The sequence below is a fragment of the Ovis canadensis genome, chromosome X (genome assembly GCF_042477335.2).
Source record: "Ovis canadensis isolate MfBH-ARS-UI-01 breed Bighorn chromosome X, ARS-UI_OviCan_v2, whole genome shotgun sequence".
In the NCBI taxonomy this organism is placed as follows: Eukaryota; Metazoa; Chordata; class Mammalia; order Artiodactyla; family Bovidae; genus Ovis; species Ovis canadensis.
This window is the reverse complement of record NC_091727.1, coordinates 38,418,622-38,445,459: the sequence shown is the minus strand read 5'-3', so window position 1 is coordinate 38,445,459 and position 26,838 is coordinate 38,418,622. Positions and strand designations below refer to the sequence as shown.

Sequence of the window (26,838 nt, the reverse complement as noted above, 5' to 3'; positions counted from 1 at the left end):
GAAAACCCTGATGCCTGTGTCTCACTCCCACACATTGCCACTAAAGTAGTCTGGGGTGTAGCCTGACCTCAGAATTTTCTAAAGTCCCCAGGTGGTTCTAATGCACAGCCAAAGTTAAGAACCACTATATAGGAAAACATCAGCCCCATTGCCCAGGACATGCTGTGTTCACCCTCTCTTTGAACACAGAAATAATAGAGTAAGGATGACTCCTTTTTACTGCAAATACAATTTTTCTGACACGATGGGTGGAAAATTACATCCAGGAATGAGACCAGGCTGACTTTTCTGTGGTGAGTTTAGTGCTCTTCATAGAAAAGCAGGTCCTCAAGGTATCTAGCTATTCAAACGTCTAGAGCAGTGCTGTCCAATATACCATAAACCACAGAAGCCAGTCACATACAACACTTAACATTTCCTAATAGCCACACTGGTGTCTCAGATGGTAAAGAATCTGCCTGCAATGCAGGAAACCTGGGTTTGATCCCTGGGCCAGGAAGATCCCCTGGAGAATGGAATGTCTACCCACACCACTATTCTTGCCAGAGAAACCTCATGGACAGAGGAGCCTGGCGGGCTACAGCCCATGGGGTTGCAAACAGTTGGACACGACTTAGCGATTAACACTTTCATTGCATAGCACAGGGAACTCTACTCAATAACGTATGTGGAAAAAGAATCTTAAAAAGACTGGAGATTATATTTATATACACACACACACACAAAATTGATTCACTTTGTTGTATACCTGGAACTAACACAACACTGTAAATCAACTCTATGCCAATAAATTTTTTTACAAAATATTTTAAAAGTTGGGGCTTCCTTGGTGGCTCAGTGGTAAAGGATCTGCCTGCCAATGCAGGTGATGTGGGTTCAATCCCTGGACCAGGAAGATCCCACATGCCGAGGAGCAAGTAAGCCCATTCGCCACAACTATTAAGTAAGTGCTTTTGAGCTTGGGAGCCACACCTGCTGAAGCCCGTGTGCCCTTGGGTCTGTGCTCTGCAACAACAGAAGTCACTCAATGAGAAGCCTGTGCAGCGTAACTAGAGAAAAGCCCATGTAGCAATAAAGACACAGCACAGCCAAAACTAAATATTTATTTTAAAAACTTTAAAAACTAACTAGATGGGGTGAAATTCACTTTAATAAATTCTGTGTTTAGTCCAATATATCCAAGATGTTATCATTGTAATGTAATCAAACATAAAAATTATTAATATTTTCTTTTTTTTGGTACTAAGTCTTGGAAATGTGATGTGTGTTTTACAACACATCTCAACTCAGACTAGGAATATTTCAAGTGCTTAGTAATCACACACGGCTAATGCCTGCCATACTGGACAGTGCTGGCTTAGACATCATGGCATTCACAAGTATTAGGATTGGCAGTCACACAAAATCAATGGCATAGGTCTTGCAGTTTGCTGTTTAACATATGTTACTTAAACCTTCCAAATGGGGGGAGAAGGATTTTTCTAGACGTGTCACACCAGCCACCTAGAGTTCTCTATCAGGGTTGGGGGAAATAACAAAAGGTCTTTCTTCTCTCAGGAAACACCATCCTTGGCCACTGCGAAGAAAGAAGTGGATGGTCTGGGTAGGGACTGAAGTTTTCCTTGGGTCCTGGCCTGACACCATCACCTGTCCCATAACTATACCCCTTAGCCAAACTCTTCCTCTGCAATGTAAGCACTTAATAGTGTCCCTCCTGAAAGTCAGTTTGAAGAAAATATTTTTTTTCTCATTTATCTACTTAAGCAGTGTTAACTTCTTTGGTTCCAAAGAATAAGACTTGATCAACTGGGTTCTAGGTTCACCTGTGCTGAACTACACCTGTTGGCCTTGAGAAGTTCTATCAGTTTTTCTAGAAAAAAGAGGACAGTGGCTCTGAGCAGATATATTGTAGAAGAACAGGACCTCAACCCAGAATTCTTTCCCCTGGGACCCTCCTGGTTTCAGCCCAGTGTCCCCCTTATGGCTTCAGAGCAGGGCTCCAGTGCTGGGAGCTGTGGGGGTGCCCTGCCTCAGCCCCCAGCCTGGGGTCTCAGCAGAAATGATCCCTCCCTACTGAGTAAGAGCTGCCTTCTATGTACTCTGCCCGTTCATTCCAGGCTACCCTGGGAAGTGCCACCAGGCTTGCTTCTTTCCTTGGTCTCTGACATCTGCCAAACTTAACCACATCTGCAATCTGGGTAGTTTAGGAGTCAGGAGAGCCTAGTGATTAAATGCTTGAGCTTTGGCATCAGACAATATTGAGCTGGAATACTAACTCTACTACTTACTGTGCAACCACAGGAAAATTCCTTTAGTTCACTACTCTCAGCTTTTTTTCTGTAAAATGGAAATAATTGCAGCAATGGCTGCATAGGATTATTATGAGGAATAAAAGTGATCACATGGATACTGGTGCTTAGCAGAGGACCTGACTTGTGTCAACACTATCATTTTTTCTGCCCCTCACGATGTGGCCAGTGATCCAACCTCACCTCTGTCCCATGCTCCAGCAACAAAGACCTATAAGCTGTTCTCTGATTATAAATATCCTTTTTATTAATTCAGGCTTTTGCACATGGTGTTTTAGAACGCCATGAAAATTCTTTCCACTGCTTCCGCCAGGTAAACACCTACTTATGCTTCAGATCACAAGCAGGGGCAGATCTAAGTTTAATGGGGCCTGAAACCTAGACAATTTGGTCTGGGGAGAAGCTTTGAAAAAAAAAGATAAAACATATGAATTCAAAATTAGGTATAAAATGAAAGAATATTCCAAATGAAAATCAGAACAAAGTACTGGCGCCTTAGAGATTCTGATCCCGTCCTTCTGTGATCTCTTTGGACAGTGTGGCAGAAATGCGTAGTAAATGTCCTTTCAAATTGTATCCAATTTTTCCTTGCTGTCTAGAAAGTGCTACACTCCCGGCATTCATTGTGGGGCCTAAAGCTTAAGCGCTATAAACTTCAGGGTAAATTCATCTCTGGTCTGGGATTTTATGTTACTTTCTCTTTGAATCTCTCTGGACCTCCAAGACCAGATCTGAACTCTTTGTGTCTGTCCCTCTGACCTCCTGGCTTATAGTCCCATCATAGCTCTTATCTCAGTGCATTGAGATCACCAGGTTGGGTATCTGACTCTGAAGGGACTGTGAATTCTGCAAAGGAGGGTTGGTGTCTTAGTCACCACATTACCCTCAGTGCCTAGTCCAGCACCTGGCACAAGGGGGAGCACTTCAAATAGCTGTTGAACTAATGCATGAATATCCGGTTTCCTTCTCCAACCTCTAGGATTCCTAATTCTCCAGAGAAGAGAATTCTCTTCCCTGCTTCTCTTAGATGCCCGCAGATCCACAATTCCACTTCAAGGACACAAATGCAATCCTACTAATCAGTATTCTCACAAGATAATTGGATGTAACTGTTCCTATTTTTTCAACATATGACTTCCTGCTGCTGCTGCTGCTGCTGCTGCTGCTGCTGCTGCTGCTGCTGCTGCTGCGTCGCTTCAGTCGTGTCCGACTCTGTGTGACCCGACAGACGGCAGCTCACCAGGCTCCCCCATCCCTGGGATTCTCCAGGCAAGAACACTGGAGTGGGTTGCCATTTCCTTCTCCAATGCATGAAAGTGAAAAGTGAAAGGGAAGTTGCTCAGTCATGTCCCACTCTTCGTGACCCCATGGACTACAGCCTACCAGGCTCCTCCGTCCATGGCACTTTTCAGGCAAGAGTACTGGAGTGGGGTGCCATTGCCTTCTCCCTGAGAGTTTCTTTATCAGGGACATATAATGCAAAAGGAGATAAGTACAGGATTTTGTTTTTGGAGGGGAGACAGGGAGCTTTCATATTCTTCCCAAATTCATCACCTTAGCTGAATTTTTTTTTTTTTGGCTGTGCCACCTTAAGATTAATGTGGAATCTTAATTCCCCAACCAGGGATCAAACTTGTGCCCTCTGCATTAGAAGCATGGACTCATAAACACTGGACCACTAGGGAAGTCTTTGAATCTTTATTTTTTAAAAATGACAGGGCTTCCCTGGTGGCTCAGCAGTAAAGAATTCACCTGCCAATGCAGGAGACATGGGTTCGATCCTTGATCCAGAAAGATCCCACATGCCATGGAGCAGCTAAACCTGTGTACTTCAACTACTGAAGACCACACACCCTAGAACCCATACTCCACAACAAGAGAAGCCACCGCAATGAGAAGCCTGAGCACTGCAACTTGAGAGGAGTCCGTGCTCACCACAACTAGAGAAAAGCCTGTGCAAAAACGAGGCCCCAGCACAGCCATAAATTTTAAGAAATGAGACTGAAATGTCAGATGGCCCAGCAAATGGCCATTTCCCCCACTTGTTGCTGTTTGCAGACTCCTATTTTTGTGGATGTTCTTCCTCCCATAAGCTAAAGGATAGTGGCCTCTTTGTCAGCCCCAAGGAATGACTGCTGTGTAGTCAAACGAAACCATGACAACATCATTCTGCTTGCCAGAGACAGCTTTAGAGGTAAGGATATGACAACTCCAGCCAATAAGAAACTTATGGAATTCTGCTGAAGGGGATAGGTGGCTTCTAGGAAAGATTTCCTCCTGAAAGAAGGAAAATAGTTTTTCAAATTTTGGTTCAGTTGTGTACTTGTGACGCCTGGAGCCCAGGCTGTCATGTTGCAATCATAAGGAGGCAAATGTGAAGATGAAGCAGCAAAACTTCTTAGGTCAGATAACAAAATCTTATTGTTTAAGCCACTTCTAATCAGGTGTTCTTCAGTTTAGAAGACTTAAATTGAAGAAAGTGGGGAAAACCACTAGACCATTCAGGTATGACCTAAATCAAATCCCTTATGATTATACAGTACAAGTGAGAAATAGATTTAAGAGGCTAGATCTGATAGACAGAGTGCCTGGTGAACTATGGACGGAGGTTCATGACACTGTACAGGAGACAGGAACCGAGACCATCCCCACGAGAAAGAAATGCAAAAAAGCAAAATGGCTATCTGAGGAGGCCTTATAAATAGCTGTGAAAAAGAGAAGTGAAAAGCAAAGGAGAAAAGGAAAGATATACCCATTTGAATGCAGAATTCCAAAGAATAGCAAGGAGAGATAAGAAAGCCTTCCTCAATGATCAATGCAAAGAAATAGAGGAAAACAACACAATAGGAAGGACTAGAGATCTCTTCAAGAAAATTAGAGATACCAAGGGAACATTTCATGCAAAGATGGGCTCGATAAAGGACAGAAATGGTAGGGACCTAACAGAAGCAGGAGATATTAAGAAGAGGTGGCAAAAATACACAGAAGAACTATACAAAAAAGATCTTCATGACCAAGATAATCATGATGGTGTGATCACTCACCTAGAGCCAGACATTCTGGAATGTGAAATCAAGTGGGCGTTAGAAAGCATCACTACGAACAAAGCTAGTGGAGGTGATGGAATTCCAGTTGAGCTACTTCAAATCCTAAAAGACGATGCTGTTAAACTGCTGCACTCAATATGCCAGCAAATTTGGAAACTCAACAGTGGCCACAGGACTGGAAAAGGTCAGTTTTCATTCTAATCCCAAAGAAAGGCAATGCCAAAGAATGCTCAAACTACCACACAATTGCACTCATCTCACATGCTAGTAAAGTAATGCTCAAAATTCTCCAAGCCAGGCTTCAGCAATACGTGAACTGTGAACTTCCAGATGTTTAAGTGGGTTTTAGAAATGGCAGAGGAACCAGAGATCAAATTGCCAACATCTGCTGGATCATGGAAAAAGCAAGAGAGTTCCAGAAAAACATTTATTTCTGCTTTATTGACTATGCCAAAGCCTTTGACTGTGTGGATCACAATAAACTGTGGAAATTTCTGAAGGAGATGGGAATACCAGATCACCTGATCTGCCTCTTGAGAAACCTGTATATAGGTCAGGAAGCAACAGTTAGAACTGGACATGGAACAACAGACTGGTTCCAAATAGGAAAAGGAGTACGTCAAGGCTGTATATTGTCACCCTGCTTATTTAACCTATATGCAGAGTACATCATGAGAAACGCTGGGCTGGAGGAAGCACAAGCTGGAATCAAGGTTGCAGGGAGAAATATATGCAGATGACACCACCCTTATGGCAGAAAGTGAAGAGGAACTAAAGAGCTTCTTGATGAAAGTGAAATAAGAGAGTGAAAAAGTTGGCTTAAAGCTCAACAGTCAGAAAACTAAGATCATGGTATCCAGTCCCATTACTTCATGGCAAATAGATGGGGAAACAGTGGAAACAGTGGCTGACTTTATCTTTTGGGGTTCCAGAATCACTACAGATGGTGATTGCAGCCATGAAATTAAAAGACGCTTACTCCTTGGAAGGAAAATTATGACCAACCTAGACAGCATATTAAAAAGCAGAGACATTATTTTGCCAGCAAAGGTCCATCTAGTCAAGGCTATGGTTTTTCCAGTAGTCATGTATGGATGTGAGAGTTGGACTGTGAAGAAAGCTGAGCACAGAGAATTGATACGTTTGAACTGTGGTGTTGGAGAAGATTCTTGAGAGTCCCTTGGACTGCAAGGAGATCCAACCAGTCCATCCTAAAGGAGATCGGTCCTGGGTGTTCATTGGAAGGACTAATGTTGAAGCTGAAACTCCAATACTTTGGCCACCTGATGCAAAGAGCTGACTCATCTGAAAAGACCCTGATGCTGGGAAAGATTGAGGGCAGGAGAAGGCGATGACAGAGGATGAGATGGTTGGATGGCATCACTGACTCAATGGACATGAGTTTGGGTAAACTCTGGGAGTTGGTGATGGACAGGGAGGCCTGGCATGCTGCGGTTCATGGGGTTGCAGAGAGTCGGATACGAGTGAGCGACTGAACTGAACTGAATCAGGTATTCTACGAACTGTAGCTGAAAGCACCTTGATAGAATTTCTTATGAATCCAAGGAAGTGAACTGAAGAATGTGTAGAAATCTCATTATTTTGATGGTTATCATGATAAATAATACATATCTTTTTAGTACTTTGAAATTGTTAAAGCATTTCACCTTGATGACACACTTTGTGTAAAGGTAGATAATTTACTTCTTGAAGATAGAATACTCACAAAGTCACATTCAGTTCAGTTCAGTTCAGTTGCTCAGTTGTGTCCGACTCTTTGCGACCCCATGAATCGCAGCACATTACATTTTAAAAATAAAAAAAATATTTTATTGTCTCTTGAATCAAGCTGGAAATGAGAGAAGCCAAGTGATTTGTGTGTGAACAACTTTCATTTCAAAAGGAAAAAAGTAGACTTTAAATACACATGAGAAGATATTCCATCAGTGAAAAAACTTCCTAGAGTAGTAATTCTCAACAGGGTGGGATAAATTTGGAGAATGGGACTGACATGCACATACTACTATATATAAAATAGATACCTAATAAAGACCTACTCAATACTCTGTAATGGCCTATATGGGGAAAGAAACTGAAAAAGAATGCACACATGTATATACAATATAAAAGATTCATGTTGCTGTTCACTTGAAACTAACACAACATTGTAAATCAAATATATACCCCCCAAAATTAAAGAAAAAATAATAATTCCCCACACTCTCAATTACAAAGGAGGTCTTTTAAGGTCACCTCCCATATGATGGTGGTTGAATTTTTAATACCTGTTCAAGGTAGGGACTTGGGAGGGGGGGATGACAAAGTTACTTTAAATACAGTGACACTTTAAATCAGTCTTGTTCTATCACTCACAACAGCATCCTCATAGGTGTGAAAAACAATTGTACAAATGTGTGCCAGACATCTCTGAATAGTGTCAAACATCCCTTGTCAGTGGAGAGGAGTGCAATGCTTCTGCAATTGGTGGAGGTCTGCAGCTCTACAGCTGAGTACTGTTGTTCTAAAAAATTCTGCCGCTCTACTTCAGGTCACCTTGTCGGGAGAAGGCAGGGCAGCAGTTTCCTGTGCAGTGGACAGGGTGGAGGGGTGAGGTGGGAGGGTGGTGGTGATGGTGGTGGGGTGAGGATAGTCCTGCAGCCCCACTCCAAAACAGAATTTCTAAATCCTATTTTTTCTCTTGAGTGCCATCGCTCCTAAGAACCCGATTCATTAACTGTCAAATTTAGGTAATTAAAATAGGAAGCTGAGTGATAAGAAATGAAACCAGTATGCATAATGCAGATGTCTATGGAGGAAGATATTCCCAGGGCTCTAGGAAGCAGGCTAATCAGGAACTTCAATCAGGAACTCATCATTTGGAGACAGACAATTAATTCAGGACAGGAGGCAGGGAGGGAGCAGAAGCACAGGCAGAATCTTAAATCTCTCTGGATGAATCTCTCGTTGGGAGAAGGCAGATGCTGAAACCTCACACAGGGGAGTCTGGGTGAGGTTTTCTGAAAAAACCACTGCAAAGAGATACTGCTGCATCCTGCTGTGGACTTCTCAGGGATGCTCTGGGTATAAAACCTGGCTTAAAACAGCACTGTTTTATACCTCCTTGGTCTACACCTCCAGAGCGTTTCTAGAGAAACAACCACACAGGGAGGGTGACAGGGAGCCACAAGGCATCACCTTAGGTAGGCTTCTGCAGTGGACACACACATTCTTAGCAGGTTAGAGGCCTAGTCTGATGGGGTTTCTTGTCCCCTGGGAAAGAAGGGATTGGGAATATTTCTGAATTCCCAGCTCTCTTCATGTCGTATGCTGATATGAAGTGCCTTTTTTGAAAAAAGAAAAAAGGCTCAAAACATCACTCATTATAGTGTTTACAGTTGGTATTTCTGAGCTCTTTCCCAGTTGGAAAGTTGTTCACAGAGAATATAGTCTCCTGGAATGGAGCACCTGGAAAAATGTGGTCATGGAGGAATAATATATACTGTACTTCCCTCACCTGCTTCCAAATCTTTAGAAACTTGGGCCTAAAAACTGTAAAATGAACTATCACAGTGGGATGGGGGCAGGGTATGAACTACACGTTCATGTATTAAGCAGCCAACCCTTGATGGTTAAGATGGGGATCCATGAAAAAGCATCACCCATAGTTTGCATATTAAAAAGCAGAGACATTACTTTGCCAACAAAAGTCCCTATAGTCGAACCTGTGGTTTTTCCAGCAGTCATGTACAGATGTAATAGATCATAAAGAAGGCTAAGTGCTGAAGAATCGATGCTTTCAAACTGTGGTGCTGGAGAAGACTCTTGAGAGTTCCTTGGACTTCAATGAGATCAAGCCAGTCAATCCTATAGAAATCAACCCTGAATATTCATTGGAAGGACTGATACTGAAACTGAAGCTCCAATACTTTGGCCACCTGATGTGAAGAGACGGTTTATTAGAAAAGACCCTGATGCTGGGAAAGATTGAAGGCAAAAGGAGAAGGGAGAGGCAAAGGATAAAATGGTTAGATAGCATCACCAACTCAGTGGACTTAAATTTGAGCAAATTCTGGGAGACAGTGCAGGACAGAGGAGCCTGCTGAGATGCAGTCCATGGGGTCACAAAGAGTGAGATGCAACTTACCAACTGAACAACACAGTTTGCCAGTAAACATCCTAAATTTATGCCATTAAGCTATTAGTACTGATAAAATGCATGTTTTCTTCAAATAGATTTTCAAAGTCTGCTCTAGTTTTCCCAGCTTCCACAGGGAAGCTAAAATTTCATCATAACTTTAAACAAAGAGAACTCATAGAAGAGAACTGAGTAGATTCACATTGTTAAGGAAGGTTTCTGGAAACAAATGAATTGATTCAATTGTTAAATGGAATATGAACTCTAGATTAGATACCAGTATCATAATCATGTTGAATTTCCAGAATTTGATCACTGTTCTATGGCTACGTAAGAAAATGACCTTGTTCAGTGTATAAGAGAATATACAGTGAAGTGTTTAGGAATAAAGGGGAAAAAGAGTAAAAGTAAGAATTATAAAGTAAACATGACACAATATTAATACATGAAACTGAGTGAAGGATAAAGGAATTCCTTGCACCATTCCTAAGGCTCTTCTATTAGCTTGAAATTATTTCAAAATAAAACATTTACAAACACCATATGAAGTAATTTTAGAATGACCTATTTAAACACTACTCTTGTTGACCTTCTGTTTTCTCAAGGGGTTGACTGAACACCAAGAGATCTCTTCCAAAAGACTTATCCTATAGCTAAGTCTTTCCAAATTGCAAGGTCACCTTCAGAGGCAAAGAAATGATTGCAACAATCCTTGTCTAGTTCATGCTCCAAAAATGACCCCTTTAATAACTGATAGTTTTTTTAGATTCCACATATAGGTAAAATAATACAGTATTTATCTTTCTTAAAATAAACAAAAAAACCCTTATAGATATAGAGGGCTTCCCTGGTGGCTCAGATGGTAAAAGCGTCTGCCCACAATGTGGGAGAGCCGGGTTCGATCCCTGGGTCAGGAAAAACCCCTGGAGAGGAAATGGCAACCCACTCCAGTACCCTTGCCTGGAAAACTTCATGGATGGAAGAGCCTAGTGGGCTATAGTCCATGGGGTTGCAAAGAGTCAGACATGACTGAGCAACCTCACATAGATATAGATAATAGATTAGTGGTTGCCAGTTGGGGGTGAGTGGGTAAAATCCATGGAGGGGATCTAGAGGTACAAACTTCTAGTCCTAAATAAGTCACAGGTATAATAAACAGCATGGTGACCAGAGTCAACAATATTGTACTGCCTATTTCAAAGTTGCTAAGAGAGTAAATCTTAAAACTCATCACAAGAAAAAAGTTTTGTAATTTTGTATGGTGACAGATGGTAAGCAGAATTACTGGTTATCATTCTGCAATGTATACAAATATTGAATCATTATACATCTGAACCTAATATGTCAAGTATACCTCAATAAAAAAAAATAATGCATTTTGACATGTAGAAAAAACCTGATTTTTTTCCAACCACAGATTATCATTTACAATTTGACTATTTGCTTATGTAACTATTAAGTCACTCATTTGATATCTTATATTTCTGGATCAGTATACCACTTACATTTGAGCAGAATTTTAGGATTTAGCAGTGTAGCTTTAAAAAATGGGATAAAGGCTTGTAAAACAATCAGAGGAATTTTATGGACTGCTGGTGTGTTGCCAGGCAGAGCGCTAGCACTCTCAAATGTCTCATCCTACAAACAAAATTTCCAGATGAGATTACACAATCATAATTAATCACAAAAAAACCAGTTTCAATTTTGTTTCTAAAATAGTCCCTGAAGTGAAAAAGCCATGCAAGGACTCTAAGGCATGAAAAACAAGGAGAAATTGAAAAATTAATTTATTATATGAAGAAACATAAACAATATTTATTAGAGTGAATGGCTGCTGAGAAGCAGCCTGCAAAAGCTCTCATCCACAATGTACAGGCTGAGAAGTACTGATACATACACTCATAACCATAGTAATAATGTTCTAAGGAGGCTTCCAAGGAAATGCTACATTTAACAATCAATTTTAAAGTTTTATTTTTCCCATTTACAAGGCTGAAAAGATTATATCCACATTCAGTTAAAGTCTAGCAGGATCAGGCATTCAAATTGTAAAGCAAAATTAACAAAAGATGCTGTTATATCCTTTATGAAACATGACAGATACAAAAACGATAAGCTCATCTGCTATCAAAAGCAATTTCTCAGATTTCAGTGGGTCTTTTTCCTCCAAGTACTATATGTTTGAGTGCTAATTTTTTACATAACTGATGGTAAGAGAAAGGGCAACTGCTGAGTTCTCTCCAAGAGTAAAAGACCATTTACACTTGTCCTTCCATAAGGTAAAAGGCCGACATATTCCCTGAAGACACTCACATGAATGACTTTATTTGTTTCTTTTCTAACAGTAAAACAAAAACAATAACCTGTTTCGGGATTTGAGTAACTATAAAAACAACTCCTTTAAACATGCATGGCACTTTAAAAACATTTTCAAAGCATTTTCACAGCTATTACTTAAATTTGTTCTGCTGACAACCTTGTGAGGTAGGCTGGGCAAGAATATCATGCAAATCTGATGGGTGAGGAAACTGAGGCAGAGATCAAGTAAGTAATTTGCTGGGTTATCAGGGTGATGCCAACCTCTATACTGCACTGTCTCCAGTAATGAAGAAAGTCTAAACATGTTTCATGACCTTGTTTCAATATATTTGGAGGAAATACTTCACTTCTATCCAGTCAAATGATAGTAATTCAGTTGGTGCATCTCTTATGACAAGTTAAGGCATGTAATTAATTAGACAAAGCACTGAGAGTTTTAAAAATTGGAATTATAACTGAAAAAGATGTTTTAACTCTCAAGATAGGAGATTTGCTGGTTTGTCTTTAGGGCAACCTAGTTCTGCATAATTTTGTCTTTTTAGAGGTATAATATAAATCATTAAAAATTTTTTCTCAGTTCACTAGGATTTAAATTTTTGCCATGAAAAAAGCAGTGGTTTCTTTCCCCAAAGTGACTACATGTATATGGTCCCAAAGTGGGGGTATCTGCATATCAAGAGTTAAAGATGACAAAATGTCCAATTTAGTTACCAAACCTTATAAATATCCTTATAAATGTGGCTTAAAATTGGGCTTTGGGAGTGTGACAGACCATCACAGTTAGATTGATTTGGGGTCACTCAATATGCTTACCTACATGCTACATTAAAATGATTTTAAATTTATTTGAAGGCCCAGATTTTGTAATGGTTCTTGAGACAGGCTTCCAAATGAAGGCTGGGGAAGTACTAGTCTCTCTATCCTGGTCTAATTCTGACCACAACTCCTGCTCAAACTCACCATTTTAACCTGTACCCCGACAAACTAGCTATTAGAAACTGGATGGTTCAGAAAGTTCAGCCATTAGGGTCCTAAGACTGTCAACCCTGACTGACCTGCAATGTCCAGCCTTGTCAGTGACAGGTCACCTGCTCCCAGGTATTTCATTATCAAGGTTTTTATGGTACAAATAATGGCACTAGATCCAGGCATTTTCCCTGGACAACTGAGGAGATTCTGCAGATCCTTTTACGAAAGAAACAGGGTTCCAAATTAAAGGAGAAATTATACTGAAGATAGGAGAGTGTAGGAGGATAAAATTGAAGTTCTTATTTAAATTAACTCATAATCATACCAAATCAAGGTACATTCAGTTAAAGATAAAACTCTTCTGGTCATGCCATCTCTGAAAATTTAAGTTTCTGAAGTCTGTATCTAACTGAAGGGGGGAACTCTGCTCCTTCAAATAATGAAACTTAAAATGCCCTATATACCTGTGCTAGGTGAGGAATTTCTATGGAGTTTTATACTAGAAATTTCCAAAACTGTAGGATGGGACTGAATCTTGAAGAGGTTAAGCCTACCTTCTAGCAGAGTCACATCTTCAACCATCACAAGAAGGTAAGAATTCTGCTTATAAAAGCCAAAATCATTTTGATATTTTAACAATCCCCTCGATCCAGAGTTTCTCCAACATATCGAAGGAACACTACTTCTCTAAAACTCTATGGCTTCCATAACCAAATTTAGAATTCAATTTTGCATCCATGGATTCTTAAGAATAGAGTTTGCAAATACAGACTTTTGAGTCAATGAGAAATAGGAGGCCAAGGTTGCTATGGCTGGTTATGTACAAAGAGCCCTAGTGAGATGAAAATGGAACATCTGTCTATTCAAAAACCAAACTTGAACAGCTTTCTCTGAAAACTCTGACAGGAATGATGTGGCTGATGGCAAAAACCCCAGTGACCATCTCTGGTCATCAGACAGCTCTTAGGTGAGAACTCTTCTCGGGGATAATAAAACATTAGGCTACCTAAACCAGTAGTCCAGAAAACTAGAACAGAAGAAATCCCCTGTCCTCATTCTATGTGATGGCTCTCAACAGCCAACTCAGTTATCATGGGTACTTTGTCAATGACAAGGCCAGTAACGTCTGGTCAGCTGTGAATGGTGGTGCTTTAGGCTGCCTCTGCAACACTCACGGGTTCCCCTGACTTCTCTCCATGGTTCCCACTCACCTGACCAAGAGCTCTCTAAAGGGGAGCAACTCACAAGGAGTTGAGAGCTAAATTCCTGCTTTGTTAATTGTGCAGGGCCCATCACTTGCATGAAGAACAGGGATCAACCCAGCAAATACTACATCTGGGCCTCAAGAGATTCAGGTCCCACTAAGCAGAAGAGAGTTCATCAGTATTCAAGATCTGGCTGGGCATGGAACTTATTTTACTGCTAGAAGGGGTCTCCTCTCTGTCTGTGGGTGACCTTAGGTCTGTATTTTCTGCAGACTCGCAGGATTCCTGCCGCCTGCGGTTACAGCAGGCACATTTTAGCCACTCCTGAAAGCTTTCAGAAGCATTAGGGGAAAAGAGCTTTTTGCAAGGGTGGAAGAACTGATAGAACACAACCATGAACAGAATGGCTGTGCAGTACCCAATGAGCAACTGCAGCATCAGCAGGGGTGCACACACATACATATAGATATCCGTCTTGTAAAGATACCACATGAGGAGGAGGAAGGCATTCTCGATGAACCTCACCATGTAGTACACCAGGAGCCGGTACCAGTTCTGAGACTTGCTGATGAGGTCGGGGTTGTTGATTTTCAGCTGCACCGCCGACCAGCAGAACATGTTGATCCCGGCGTAGAGGAGGGTGAGGAAGCACAGCACAATGGTGGTGCCCAGCCGACTGAAGGCCTTCTCAAAGTTCTCAGGGAAGGGGGAGCCACTGCACCAGAAGAGGATCCAGGGGTAGAAGAGGAAGCCGAGGAAGTTGATGAGTATGTCTATGACCACCCAGGCCTTCAGGACAGAGGTAAAGAGGACCAGGACAATGACTCGGGTGACAATCTCAAAGCTCCTCCAGAGGAAGATACAGACATAGGCCAGGGGCTTCACCTTGACATCATATTCATCGTATTTGATCTTGATGGCTAGGATGTTACAGCGCAAGGCTCCGTACACAATGGACAATAGGGAAAGGACCATGAACAGACCTGAGGAGAGAAGAGAAAGAGTGCTCTCAAGTCTCCCCTCCACCAAGAATCCTCCTGTGGCGGCCGTGGTCACGCCCCTAGCCGCACTCCTTGGACCCTTCTGTTTTATGTGCACAGGCAGACTGCCGGCTGTCAGGGTCACTCACTGTGCCTGCGGGCTTTTTTTCAGGGTTGCAGAAGCCTGCTGTGCCCAGGTGCCAGGCAGGCAGAAGTGCCCCGGAATTAATACCCTGGGAGAACCCTTCAATACCCCAACCCTAGCCCTGAAAAGAGCTGGAATATAACAAACCAAATTTCCCTACCCTTTGGGTAGAATAATTTGGAGATGTATGTTCTGTACTCTTGGGGTTAACCAAAAAGTTCCTTTGTGTTTTTCCATAGCATTTTAAGGAAACATCAAGTGAACTTTTTGGCTCAGTATTTATCGGTGTTTCCTCACAGGATTATTTTCTAGTCACCCACAGAAACTGTTGTCTAATAATGCTCCCTTTATTGTCAACTTTCTCTTCCCTGTCTCACTACTCTTCTCCCATGGTTCTTACACCTTTTTCTAGAAAGACCTGTGCTCAGATTCCTTGTCTTGGTCTACTTCATGGTCAACTGAAACTAAAACACCTTTGGACCCCATTTTGCTCTGTCTGAATATGAAGAGTCCTTTACATGATCCTCAAGAAAAAGAAAGACAAAATGATTGTCTGAGGAGGCCTTACAATAGCTGAGAAAAGAACAGAAGTGAAAGGCAAAGGAGAAAAGGAAAGATATACCGATTTGAACACAGAGTTCCAAAGAATAGCAAGGAGAGATAAGAAAGCCTTCCTCAGTGATCAATGCAAAGAAATAGAGGAAAACAACAGAATGGGAAAGACTAGAGATCTCTCCAAGAAAATTAGAGATACCAAGGGAACATTTCATTCAAAGATGGGCACAATAAAGGACAGAAACAGTATGGACCTAATAGAAGCAGAAGATATTAAGAAGAGGTGGCAAAAATACACAGAAGAACTATACAAAAAAGATCTTCATGACTCAGATCACCACGATGGTGTGATCACTCACCTAGAGCCAGACATCCTGGAGTGTGAAGTCAAGTGGGCCTTAGGAAGCATCACTACAAACAAAGCTAGTGGAGGTGATGGCATTCCAGTTGAGCTATTTCAAATCCTAAAAGACGATGCTGTTAAACTGCTGCACTCAATACGCCAGCAAATTTGGAAAACTTGACAGTGGCCACAGGACTAGAAAAGATCAGTTTTCATTCGAATCCCAAAGAAAGGCAGTTATCAAAGAATGTACAAACTACCACACAATCACACTCATCTCACATACTAGCAAAGTAATGTTCAAAATTCTCCAAGCTACGCTTCAATCGTACATGAACTGAGAACTTCCAGATGTTCAAGTTGGATTTAGAAAAGGCAGAGGAACCAGAGATCAAAATGTCAACATCCACTGGATTACAGAAAAAGCAAGAGAGTTCCAGGAAAACATCTACTACTGCTTCACTGACTACACTAAAGCCTTTGAGTGTGTGGGTCACAACAAACTGTGGAAAATTGTTCAAGAGATGGGAATACCAGACCACGTTACCTGCCTCCTGAGAAATCTGTATGCAGGTCAAGAAGCAGCAGTTAGAACCAGACATGGAACAATGGACTGGGTTCAAATTGGGAAAGGAGTACGTCAAGGCTGTATATTGTCACCCTGCTTATTTAACTTATATGCAAAGTACATCATGAGAAACACTGGGCTGGAGGAAGCACAAGCTGGAATCAAGATTGCAGGAGTCAAGAGTGACCCGGTTAGATATTTCTTCTCGAGAACCTCAACATATAGCCGTGTAGAAACCGAAACAGAGAACATGCCATAATATACTGCTCATGAGTTCCTCTCTATCTGTAGAATCTTTTAAATATATATACTGACTATAGATTGCTCACTTTTCTTTGGTCTTCAGTTATTTTCTTAAATTCTGTACATTGCTAAAGAAGTGAGGACCTCACTGTTGCCAAGAATCTGTCTGTCTTAGGCTAAAAGGCCTTAATATTTCAAGAAATCTCAACCCTACTTATTTATTTCTTAAAATGACTTATGGCTAATGGGTTTACTCAGTTTATATAGAGCAGCAGTATGTTGGGGGTGGGGCCAAGATGTGGCTCATTGAATGGACCATGGTACTATGTTTGAGAGCACCACACTGCTGGCTGTGAGTTCTATTATCTTAAAAATGTAGTGCTAACCCATGAGCACTACATGATGTTGAAGCTGAAACTGCAATATTTTGGCCACCTGATGCGAAGAACTGACTCATCTGAAAAGACCCTGATGCTGGGAAAAATTGAGGGCAGGAGGAGAAGGGGATGACAGAGGATGAGATGGTTGGATGGCATCACCGACTCGATGGACATGGGTTTGGGTGGACTCTGGGAGTTGGTGATGGACAGGGAGGCCTGGCGTGCTGAGGTTCATGGGGTCGCGAAGAGTCAGACATGACTGAGCGACTGAACTATACTGGACCCATGAGCACACACTGTGTGGTCAAAACTGGAATACAGTCACTTACTGTAGGCTGCCACCACCTTCAAATATTAGAGAAGGGAGGGACAGGAGGTGGGGTTTGGAGTTAGGAACCGAGAGTCTCGCTCTGGTTTACTCTGGTCTCTCCACGCCTCACTGGGGAAATGGTAATCTCCTTGGGTTTTGTTTTCTTGCCCATAAAATTGCTCTGTATAAACTGAAGCATCTTAAAATGCAAAGTTCCTATTACAAAATTGTCTTTATTTATAATTTAAATGTGTGGAAATAAAGGGTTCTTTTTCTTAAGTTCTGAATCAATGGAGCTTTGGTAGTTAAGTTTCCTGGAAGAAGCTCAGTTTTACTTAAAGCATCTGTTTCTCTCACAGTCTTGTTGCACAGATTTAAATCACTGATATCATTCTCTGGAAAGACTGTCATCTACTGATCAAATTTAAAAGACAGAAATACTATCACAGGAGTATACTGGGAAGTAATTGTACTGAATTATTTTTCCTGAGAGGTCAGTTCAATGAAGCATTATAAAGCAGTACATACTGATGATACATTTTTTGTTTTTATTGAAGTATAGTTGATTTACAATGTTTATTAATCTCTGCCATACAACAAAGTGACTCAGTTGTACATATACATACATTCTTATATTCTTTTCATCATGGTTTATCCCAGGTGATATACTCTTATATGTGCTTGTGCTCAGTTACTAAGTTGTGTCCAACTTTTTGCAATCCCATGGATTGCAGCCCACCTGGTTCCTCTGTCCATGGGATTTCCTCCTCCACGGGATCTTCCCAACCCAGAGATGGAACTGCATCTCCTGCATTGGCAGGCTGATTCTTTACCACTGTGCCACCTGAGAAGTCCATACTTTTATATGTGTGGTTACAAATTTCTACAGATCTTAACAATCTAGTATTGGATCCATTTCTTTTAGTCCTTATGTTTTTTCCACTATAAGAAAAATAACATCAAATGTATAAGATGAGCTAAGCATAAATTATCGTTAATTATATATTCATATACATATATATGTATGTATATGAAGCGACTGAAGTGACTCAGCAGCAGCAGTCTTTATCTTTGGAGAAGGCAATGGCAACCCACTCCAGTATTCTTGCCTGGAAAATCCCATGGACGGAGGAGCCTGGTAGGCGGCAGTCCACGGGGTCGCTAAGAGTAGGACACAACTGAGCGATTTCACTTTCACCCGTTGGAGAAGGAAATGGCAACCCACTCCAGTGTTCTTGCCTTGAGAATCCCAAGGACGGGGGAGCCTGGTGGGCTGGCGTCTATGGGATCGCACAGAGTTGGACACGACTGAAGTGACTTAGCAGCAGTAGCAGTAGCAGCATACATATAATATTTACATTGTTATATTTATGGTTACTTACTATTATTTAAAATTACTTACTACTTTTAACAATGCAATGACCCAAACAATTTTTTAAGCATCTATCCATTTTTCTCTTGTTAGGTCAATTATTTCCAAATAACATGTTTTTCTCTACAAGAGAGTTAGCCAATTATCACCCAATTGGTGATTTATAGCATTTAACCAATGAAGCCTTCTGAGAATGCAAGAAAACTACCTTGAAAGCACTGCCTTCAACCATCATTCCTATTGTTGGGTGCTCCCTTCAAAATGTCACCGATAGAAAGGTACTTGGGAAGAGAGGTATACCTGGGAGACAAGGATCCTGTACAAAATGAGTGGAATGTACATTTCTACCTCTAGAATTAAGTGGTTATCTAATGAATGGCTAGGACGATATTCAGGCAAATACCTACTTATTCAGACTTAAATGGGGAAACATTCCTGACATCACTTCCCAACCTTCTCTTCCCAGAGTCAACACAAAAGGGGGTCAGTTGGAGGTCCCGCCCGTTTATGTGGCACTTCATAGAAGCCTAATATCTCCTAATAATCTTATTCTCATATCTGATGAGTGTGTGCGGGGTCAGGGCGGGGGTCAGGGGGGCATTCTGCTGTTTTTATTTTATTATAAGGCGAGACATCACTTGAGGTAAAGCTAAAAGGGAGGTTGTGGCAATATTTCAAATAGTTGCCACACTTAGAAAGCTTCTTCCCACTCAATTCCAGCCAAATCAACTCCTCCAAATAAAGTCTTCCTATTTCACAGAGAAATTCATTGTTATTAGGAATGAATTTTCTCATTTCCTGACTTGACACCAAAACCTTAATCTCTCTGTTAAGTGAGGGAGAACATTTTATTCCTCAGGATTCCTCTTAGGAGGGGAATTCTATTTGCAGGACAAGGTCAGCAGTTTCTCTGTGGCTTTGGAGAGAGAATCAAGGCTGTTTCCAAGATGGAGACCCACTGGGAAGTGGGGATTCTCTGTAAAGTGACTACTCTCCACTGGATCTTCAATAAAATGACTGAATTCACAAAATGCTTGGGTGGAATAGATTTTTCAAAAAATAGCTAATGACTTCAAGGCAGGAAGTGAAACAATCCGAAGGGGTACAGTACACGGTGGCAGAGGAAAATTGGAGGACTTAGCACAGAAGTTTCTGGAAATGGAAATCTCAACCAGATTCTGAGAGGCTGTGAGTTTTGCCTCTTTTGCTGTTCCCTCAGTAGACAATGTGTCTTTCTTACTATTTGGAGCCAGGATCTCCACCTGTACTGTACTATATCACTTGCCTTCTCCAAAATCTTACTCAATTAGGATCTTTCTCTTCTAAATTTTCAACTGCTCACAGACATCATGGATACCTTTATGTCATCACTTGGTACCTTGGGTTTAGTGCAAGCTCTTAGAGGTAGCCACTGTTTCATACAGATTTTTACTACTAGCACCTAGCATAGTGACTGGCACAAAGTTGGTAACTGATACATGTATGTTGAATAAATGAATGAATTGAAAACTGTATAATCCATGCTGCTGCTACTGCTAAGTCACTTCAGTTGTGTCCGGCTCTGTGCGACCTCATAGATGGCAGCCCACCAGGCTACCCCGTCCCTGGAATTCTCCAGGCAAGAACACTAAAAGAAAAAAAAAAAAACCCTGAATAAGGAATTGAAGCCTCTCACAGATGCAACTTAAGTGAGAACTCTTGAAGCTCCTTCCCAGAGGGTGACTTCTGGGGTTATAGGCTTCCTATGCAAATATATCTGCTTTATGTGCCTTTCTCAATCATGAAGTTGCACCTGTTTCCAACACTTCCAGAAAAGTAGGATCCAAATTAGAAAAAGTCTTTGAGATCTAATTTTAGACTCTAAAGAATCTCTTTTAGGTACATAAGAGACTTGCAAAACAAGGTTAGGAATAGAGCAATTTCTGGTCTCAGGATGAACTAAGGAAGCTAGTTACCGCTTCAGGATGTGGGGCCCAACCAGGATTAAGACAAGTCTGGATTATCTCAGCAGTGGTATCCCTGGTCAGTTATCCAGATCACTGTTCTTGCTGGAAACCATGGCTTATTCTTACTTGAGTTATTTTTCACCACTTATTATAGGACCCTGTGTTCTGCTTTAACTCCACCCTAGGCCCTGACAACTACAAATTGCTAATGAAAAGATTGAAAATGAGCGAGATCATCATCACTCTGAGCTCACACTCATATCTGCCACTTTCCCTCTCCAGCTGCTATCACAAATATTCCTTTGGTCCTTTATTGTAACAGCTTCATTGAGACATAATTTACATACCATACGATTCACAATTTAAACTGTGTAATTCACTGCTTCTTTAAAAGTAGATTCACAGATATGTACACCTGTCACCAGAGTCACTTTTAGTATGTTTTCATCACTTCAAAAAGAAATCCTATATATAGGTCTTTAGTTTCTTTAGGAAGATATATTCCTAAGTATTTTATTTTTTTCGTTGCAATGGTGAATGGAATTGTTTCCTTAATTTCTTTTTCTACTTTCTCATTATTAGTGTATAGGAATGCAAGGGATTTCTGTGTGTTGATTTTATATCCTGCAACTTTACACTATTCATTGATTAGCTCTAGTAATTTTCTGGTGGAGTCTTTAGGGTTATCTATGTAGAGGATCATGTCATCCACAAACAGTGAAAGTTTTATTTCTTCTTTTCCAATCTGGATTCCTTTTATTTCTTTTTCTGCTCTGATTGCTCCAGCCAAAACTTCCAAAACTATGTTGAATAGTAGTGGTGAAAGTAGGCACCCTTGTCTTGTTCCTGACTTTAGGGGAAATGCTTTCAATTTTTCACCATTGAGGATGATGTTTGCTGTGGGTTTGTCATATATAGCTTTTATTATGTTGGGTATGTACCTTCTATTCCTGCTTTCTGGAGAGTTTTTATCATAAATGGATGTTGAATTTTGTCAAAGGCCTTCTCTGCACCTATTGAGATAATCATATTGCTTTTATTTTTCAATTTGTTAATGTGGTGAATTACATTGATTGATTTGCAGATATTGAATCCTTGCATCCCTGGGATAAAGCCCACTTGGTCATGGTGTATGATCTTTTTAATGTGTTGTTGGATTCTGATTGCTAGAATTTTGTTAAGGATTTTTGCATCTATGTTCATCAGTGATATTGGCCTGTAGTTTTCTCTTTTTGTGGTGTCTTTGTCAGGTTTTGGTATTAGGGTGATGGTGACCTCATAGAATGAGTTTGGAAGTTTACCTTCCTCTACAATTTTCTGGAAGAGTTTGAGTAGGATCGGTGTTAGCTCTTCTCTAAATTTTTGGTAGAATTCAGCTGTGAAGCTGTCTGGACCTGGGCTTTTGTTTGCTAGAAGATTTCTGATTACAGTTTCAATTTCTGTGCTTGTGATGGGTCTTTTATGATTTTCTATTTCTTCCTGGTTCAGTTTTGGAAAGTTGTACTTTTCTAAGAATTTGTCCATTTCTTCCACGTTGTCCATTTTATTGGCATATAATTGCTGATAGTAGTCTCTTATGATCCTTTGTATTTCTGTGTTGTCTGTTGTGATCTCTCCATTTTCATTTCTAATGTAATTGATTTGATTTTTCTCCCTTCGTTTCTTGATGAGTCTAGCTAATGGTTTGTCAATTTTATTTATCCTTTCAAAGAACAAGCTTTTGGCTTTGTTGGTTTTTGCTATGGTCTCTTTTGTTTCTTTTGCATTTATTTCTGCCCTAATTTTTAAGATTTCTTTCCTTCTACTAACCCTGGGGTTCTTCATTTCTTCCTTTTCTAGTTGCTTTAGGTGTAGAGTTAGGTTATTTATTTGACTTTTTTCTTGTTTCTTGAGGTATGCCTGTAATGCTATGAACTTTCACAGAGCTAGAACAAGTAATTTCACAATTTGTATGGAAATACAAAAAACCTTGAATACCCAAAGCAATCTTGAGAAAGAAGAATGGAACTGGAGGAATCAACCTGCTTGATTTCAAGCTCTACTACAAAGCCACAGTCATCAAGACAGTATGGTACTGGCACAAAGACAGAAATATAGATCAATGGAACAAAATAGAAAGCCCAGAGATAAATCCACACACCTATGGACACCTTATCTTTGACAAAGGAGGCAAGAATATACAATGGAGTAAAGACAATCTCTTTAACAAGTGGTGCTGGGAAAACTGCTCAACCACTTGTAAAAGAATGAAACTAGAACACTTTCTAACACTGCACACAAAAATAAACTCAAAATGAATTAAAGATCTAGACGTAAGACGAGAAACTATAAAACTCCTAGAGGAGAACATAGGCAAAACACTCTCCAACATAAATCACAGCAGGATCCTCTATGATCCACCTCCCAGAATATTGGAAATAAAAGCAAAAATAAACAAATGGGGCCTAATTAAAATTAAAAGGTTCTGCACAACAAAGGAAACTATAAGCAAGGTGAAAAGACAGCCTTCAGAATGGGAGAAAATAATAGCAAATGAAGCAAATGACAAACAACTGATTTCAAAAATTTACAAGCAACCCATGCAGCTCAATTCCAGAATAATAAACGACCCAATCAAAAAATGGGCCAAAGAACTAAAGAGACATTTCTCCAAAGAAGACACACAGATGGCTAACAAACACATGAAAAGATGCTCAACATCACTCATTATCAGAGACATGCAAATCAAAACCACAATGAGGTACCATTTCACACCAGTCAGAATGGCTGCTATCCAAAAGTCTACAAGCAATAAATGCTGGAGAGGGTGTGGAGAAAAGGGAATCCTCCTACACTGTTGGTGGGAATGCAAACTAGTACAGCCACTATGGGGAACAGTGTGGCGATTCCTTAAAAAAACTGCAAATAGAACTGCCTTATGACCCAGCAATCCCACTGTTGGGCATACACACCGAGGAAACCAGAATTGAAAGAGACACATGTATCCCAATGTTCATTGCAGCACTGTTTATAATAGCCAGGACATGGAAGCAACCTAGATGTCCATCAGCAGATGAATGGATGAGAAAGCCGTGGTACATATACACAATGGAGTATTACTCAGCCATTAAAAAGAATACATTTGAATTAGTTCTAATGAGGTGGATGAAACTGGAGCCGATTATACAGAGTGAAGTAAGCCGGAAAGAAAAACACCAATACAGTATACTAACACATATATATGGAATTTAGAAAGATGGTAATGATAACCCTGTATGCGAGATAGCAAAAGAGACACAGATGTACAGAACAGACTTTTTGACTCTGTGGGAGAGGGAGAGGGTGGGATGATTTGGGAGAATGACATTGAAACATGTATAATATCATATAAGAAATGAATCGCCAGTCTAGGTTCGATGCAGGATACAAGATGCTTGGGGCTGGTGCACTGGGATAACCCAGAGGGATGGTATGGGGAGGGAGGTGGGAGGGGGGTTCAGGAGTGGGAGAAAAAAAAAGAAACGAAATAGATTTATATTTGTCATTTAGTATATGGTGATTTTCAACTATATAATGTGTATTGCATTAAAGAAATCTGGAAAGAAACTATTACATGTAATTTATCAGTATATAGAAAAGAAATCAAAATGGCTTTGTCTGCTAAAAAAAAAAAAAAAAAAGAAATCCTGTACCCTTTAACTCTCATTCCTCTATCCCTTCCCCCACCCAGTCATGAACAAGCACTAACTACTTTCTGTCTCTATAGATTTCCCGATTCTGGACTTCCATATGAAGAAAATCATGTAATGTGTGGTCTTTTGTGACTGGTTTCTTTCACTTAACATAATGTTTTCAACATTCATGTATACTGTAACTTGCATCAGCCCTTCATTCATTTCATGGTCAAACAATATTCCATTGTATAGATATACTATATTTTGTTTATCCATTCATCAGCTGATAAAAATTTGGGTTGTTTCCACCTTCTGGCTATTGTGAAGAGTGCTGCTCCAAACATTTGCATATGGACATGTTTTTACTTGGGTTTATAGGAGTAGAACTGCCTGGTCATATGGCAACTTTGTGTTTAATTATTTGAGGAATGGCCAGACTGTATTCCAAAGTGATTGAACCATTTTACATTCCCACCGGCAGTGTATGAAGGTTATAATTTCTCCGTACACTCACCAGTGTTTGCTATTATTATTAACTTAAATTTTTATTATTAACTTTTTGATTTTAGTCATGCCAGTTGGTGTGAAGTGGTAACCTTTTCTGATTTCAGTTTCTATTTTCCTAATGACTAATGATATAGATTATCTTTTCCTGATATCATAAGGAAGGCTGAGTGCTGAAGAATTGATGCTTCTGAATTGTGGTGCTGGAGAAGACTCTTGAGAATCCCTAGGACAGCAAGGAGATCAAACCAGTCAATCTTAAAGGAAATCAACCCTGAATAGTCATTGGAAGGACTGATACTGAAGCTGAAGCTCCAATACTTTGGCCACCTGATATGAAGAGCTGACTCGTTGGAAGAGACCCTGATGCTGGGAAAGACTGAGGGGAGGAGAAGGGGGTGACAAAGGAAGAGATGGTTGGATGGCATCACCGACTGAATGGACATGGGTTTGAGCAAACTCAGGGAGATAGAGAAAGACAGGGAAGCCTGGTGTGTTGCAGTCCAAGGGGTTGCAAAGACTCAGACATAACTTAGCAACTGAACAACAGTCTTTTCATGTGTTTATTGGTATTTGCATATCTTCCTTACTTGCTTTGGTTCTTAGCTATAGCACACACTCATAATAATTTCACATCGTCTCATATGTATCCCCCAAACTGCCAGAATTCAAGACCAGTTTTGCACAGACTGACTTAAGAACAATATATTAGCTTTATCAACAGCTGTCAATGAGCACTTAAAATGAAAAAAAAAAGTATAATTTGATCTTCTCATGCTTCTAAAATTCCCTATAAATGCATTAAAAAGCAAAAAAAGAGGATTTCCATGCTGGCAATGGCAGATTAGTTTGTTCTGGTCCAATATTTCTGCCAAGAACAACTGTACGAACACCTGTTCAAAGGCATCAGAGATCTACCAAAGCCCTCAGTACTTTGGAGCTAAGATCTTAAAGAAAAGTCCTAAGATAAAATTCTGAAGCTGCTTTTCCCCTTGAGACATTTGCCTGTATGATAGTAGTGGTTATACTATTACAGAATCTGAATACAGGTTTCAGCAGTCTCTCAAATCTGGTGAGTGTGGGAGCAACTATTGACATTCTGGCTCTATAGTGGTCCTGGATACAGCTGAAGCTTTCTGGTGGGAAACTCAAAGACTAGACACTAGGAGTAAGGGTGACCAGAAATAGATAATCCCTCATAACAGCTGAAGTACAGATTTTAACCAACTCAAGTTATGACTGAATCAGTTCAACCTGTATCTAATCCAATATTTGCAACAAAAAAAATAAAATCTTCCTGGAGAAATAAAACTCATTCAGAGCCTCAAATTATCTCTATTTTTTACTACAGATATCTGACATTTAGTTAAAAGTACCACAGCATGTCAACAACAAAAACAGAAGAAATGATCAAAATCCAAGAACTGAAATATACCCATAAGAAATAGAGATTCTGTAATTATCTAACATGGACTTAAAATATTCATAATTAATATATGCTCAAGAAATTATGACAAGATAGAGAATTTATCAGAGACTGGAAACAATTCTAAAAACTAGAATAGTTGCTATGAAATGAAATGAAAATTCTATAACTGAAAAATAAAATAAGTGCAATTAAGAAATCAACAGTGGCTCTAATATATTAGAAACAGCTATAAAGATAAATAGTACTAAGTAGAAGGCAAGTCAGAAGAAAATGGAGAAACAAAAAGCATGAGAGACCCACAGAAAAGTAAAAATGTTGGCAAGAGAGACAGAGATAGAAAAAAGAAAAAGAATGGGTCAGAAGCCATAATTTCCCCAAACTGCTAAAATATCAAATTAAACTCCAAGTAGGACAAATACGAAGAAA

At 40.2% G+C, this 26,838-nt stretch overlaps 1 protein-coding gene across 1 annotated transcript in view; it reads right to left on the bottom strand.

Moving 5' to 3' along the window:
- Positions 1–11,261: 11,261 nt before the first annotated feature.
- The window catches only part of XK (X-linked Kx blood group antigen, Kell and VPS13A binding protein), a 52,109-nt gene continuing 36,532 nt past the window's right edge, over positions 11,262–26,838 (bottom strand). Inside the window, exon 3 of the mRNA XM_070289896.1 lies at positions 11,262–14,967. Coding sequence (XP_070145997.1) covers positions 14,141–14,967 — 827 coding nt within the window. The 3' untranslated portion in view covers positions 11,262–14,140. The remainder of the gene's footprint in view (positions 14,968–26,838) is intronic.